This window comes from Emericellopsis cladophorae (genome assembly GCF_022114955.1).
Source record: "Emericellopsis cladophorae strain MUM 19.33 chromosome Unknown NODE_225_length_2426_cov_110_722435, whole genome shotgun sequence".
Taxonomy (NCBI): domain Eukaryota; kingdom Fungi; phylum Ascomycota; class Sordariomycetes; order Hypocreales; family Bionectriaceae; genus Emericellopsis; species Emericellopsis cladophorae.
The window spans coordinates 1-2426 of record NW_026251150.1 but is presented as its reverse complement, the minus strand read 5'-3'; the positions used below and the strand labels follow the sequence as shown (position 1 = coordinate 2426).

General features: G+C 53.2%; 1 protein-coding gene across 1 annotated transcript; it reads right to left on the bottom strand.

The window, feature by feature from the left end:
• Positions 1–2238: 2238 nt before the first annotated feature.
• Positions 2239–2373, bottom strand: J7T54_004897 (uncharacterized protein; the record flags this gene model as incomplete). Its single annotated transcript, XM_051510735.1, has 1 exon — positions 2239–2373. A coding segment is annotated over one exon (135 nt), but the record flags the coding sequence as incomplete, so codon positions are not given.
• Positions 2374–2426: the final 53 nt, after the last annotated feature.

Here is a 2426-nt window from a genome sequence, read left to right as displayed (position 1 = left end):
TCCTCGATTATGAACACTTGCACACATACACACTAACTCGGGCCGTGCCTCCACCAAAGCGGTCACGTGTCCGACAAGAACACTGGGTCTTCAGTGCTGAGTGTTGAGTGGAGTGTCACAATCCAATGAGAGCGCGGCGAATTAGGCGAGGCAGTCCGGGTTCCTGAAAAGGATCGACACTTCGCTTTGCGCGCCATAGGTGGCTGGTACCGTCCGTCTACTGTGCTCCATGTACTTGTATCTAACAGCCAGAAGGGACTTCTTTGTCCCTGCAGTAGCAGGTGTTTTGCGTCCGGGTACACCCCAAGGCCTGCCACCAGCAGTTAGTGGGCAAATGGCTTGTATGAACGGGAGGGGTGATGGACTCAGATCTGAGATACCTGATGCCCGCACTGTACCAGCCACAACAGATCTCAAAATAGCCGTTCCTGATAAGAACCATTTGCGACCAAGTGGACACTCGTTTCGGTCGAGGTAGATGCCCAAATGTGAGTTCCTCCTTCGCATCGTGTCGGAGCGCTGATCCCCACGGATGACCTACACCTTGGATCTTGACGTGGGATTTGCGAAATGCTAGCAACCAGGAACCAAGAACTTCGACTTTTGGCCCGGGTGGGCAGGCCAGAAGAAGCCGATAATCCGAAGTATTGGTGACCTTGCGCTCTGAAAAGGTACAGCCGTTTAAGGGATGTTCCGCCCAATCAATATGCACAACGAGTGTCCAAACTGGCCGAGATAAGTATTTTCGCTTGCTGGTACGTATCGAACACCGTTTCAGAGAGAAGGTCGTGACTGTTGGTAGATGGACAAGCCAGGCCAACACTGGCTCGTTCGCGTCGGCGCTTGAAAACACCGTGTGGCACTTCTCAAGGCAAGCCCGGACGGATGTGCCTTGCATGATAGGTAAGTCCCACCCAGGCAACGTATCCCGACATGGAGTTGGTAACCTGTCACTTTCCTGATGGTTGTCTTGGTCCGCCATCTGTCATGCTCAATGTCTTGACCTCACAACATGAGTTTGAAACCACTAGCCTAAGCTGACATTGGTTCTCGGTTCACTAGGTCAGCATCATCACGGTGAGAAGGTATTTCAGGCACAGAGCTGCATAGCGTATAGCACATTGCCTTGTCTTCATCTCCGGACAAGGCCTTCGTTGTAGTTTGCCGCGGTTCGCTGTCGTGCCGTGGAAATGTAGTACGCTTGTCGCTATTTTCGCCGCTTAGCTACACCGAGAACCCCCTTTATCTCCGTCTCAGGCGCGACGATAAAAATGGGGTTGCACCTGATGCACCATACTCCGCATAGTGCGTGATCGGTCTCTGCGTCCACGGGCATTGTTGTTCACGAGGAGAGCGCAGGAACCGCTGACTCGTGAGTTATCCCGGTGCATGACGAATGGTTGGTTGTGGGTGGCTGGGCCTGACGCAGCGGTTGTGAGTGGCCAATGGTAGGCCCGGGATCACGACCTCGTCCCCCGCTTTCCAGTTGCCGCGTGCTGCGCGCATCGCCCTTGACGACCTGCACGCTTCCGGCCCATAAAGCGACAGTCCCTGCGCTTTCCCGTCGCGTATCTTAATTGTAAGTATGGTCATGATCCATAACTATGCTCGCGCGCCGCCACCTGATCCTGCCTCCCGAAAGCGTCGAAACCACCCTTGTTCCAGCCCGCCGACGGACGACGCTGCCCAACGATCGCCGAAGAAGCGGAAGCTTTGCTATCCTACCTCTCCTCCGCCATAGTTTTGGGACGGCTTATCGACAATACCCCTCACTCCGAACGCTCTGCAAGAACTGAACCGAAGGAACACGCAGCTCGGACAAAGAAACGTCGCTGCAAGGCACATGCGGGCTAGGGGTAATCGCACCATCCAGCTGCTTTCCAAGCTCCCTTCGTATCATGTGTAACGAGGGGCGAGCATAAATGTACTCAGCCATCAAGAGCTTTCCAAGTATCTGCTTGAATATGTAGCCGCTCATGGGTTTCGTGTGATCAACAACTCCTCTCCGGTCAATCTCCTTGCAGACAGGAAGATCTTTGACATCGTCATTCCACTCGATAGGTCCCTCGCCATTCCCTTTCAGCATCTGCAGGAACTGTTCGCGATTCAAGGCGTTATCTGCGATGGCGAGACTCAAAAGGAAAGCCACAGCGTTGTACCGAATTAGATGATGTTCTCTGCCTATCACTCCGTACCTTCACACGGATCAGTCACCATAACGCGATATTCGAAATGTGCTTACTTCTTGTTCTCCGGATCCTTGTTGTTCTTGACATGGCGCTGGTCAAGCTTGAAGATGAATTCACGTTTGCCGTCGTCTGTACGATTAAGGACAAGTGTGATATCCTTTTGTTGTTTGTCAGGCAGGTTTGCCTTGATTAGTCAGCCACACATTCGGCCCACAGCTGCCCTCAAAGGCAGCATCT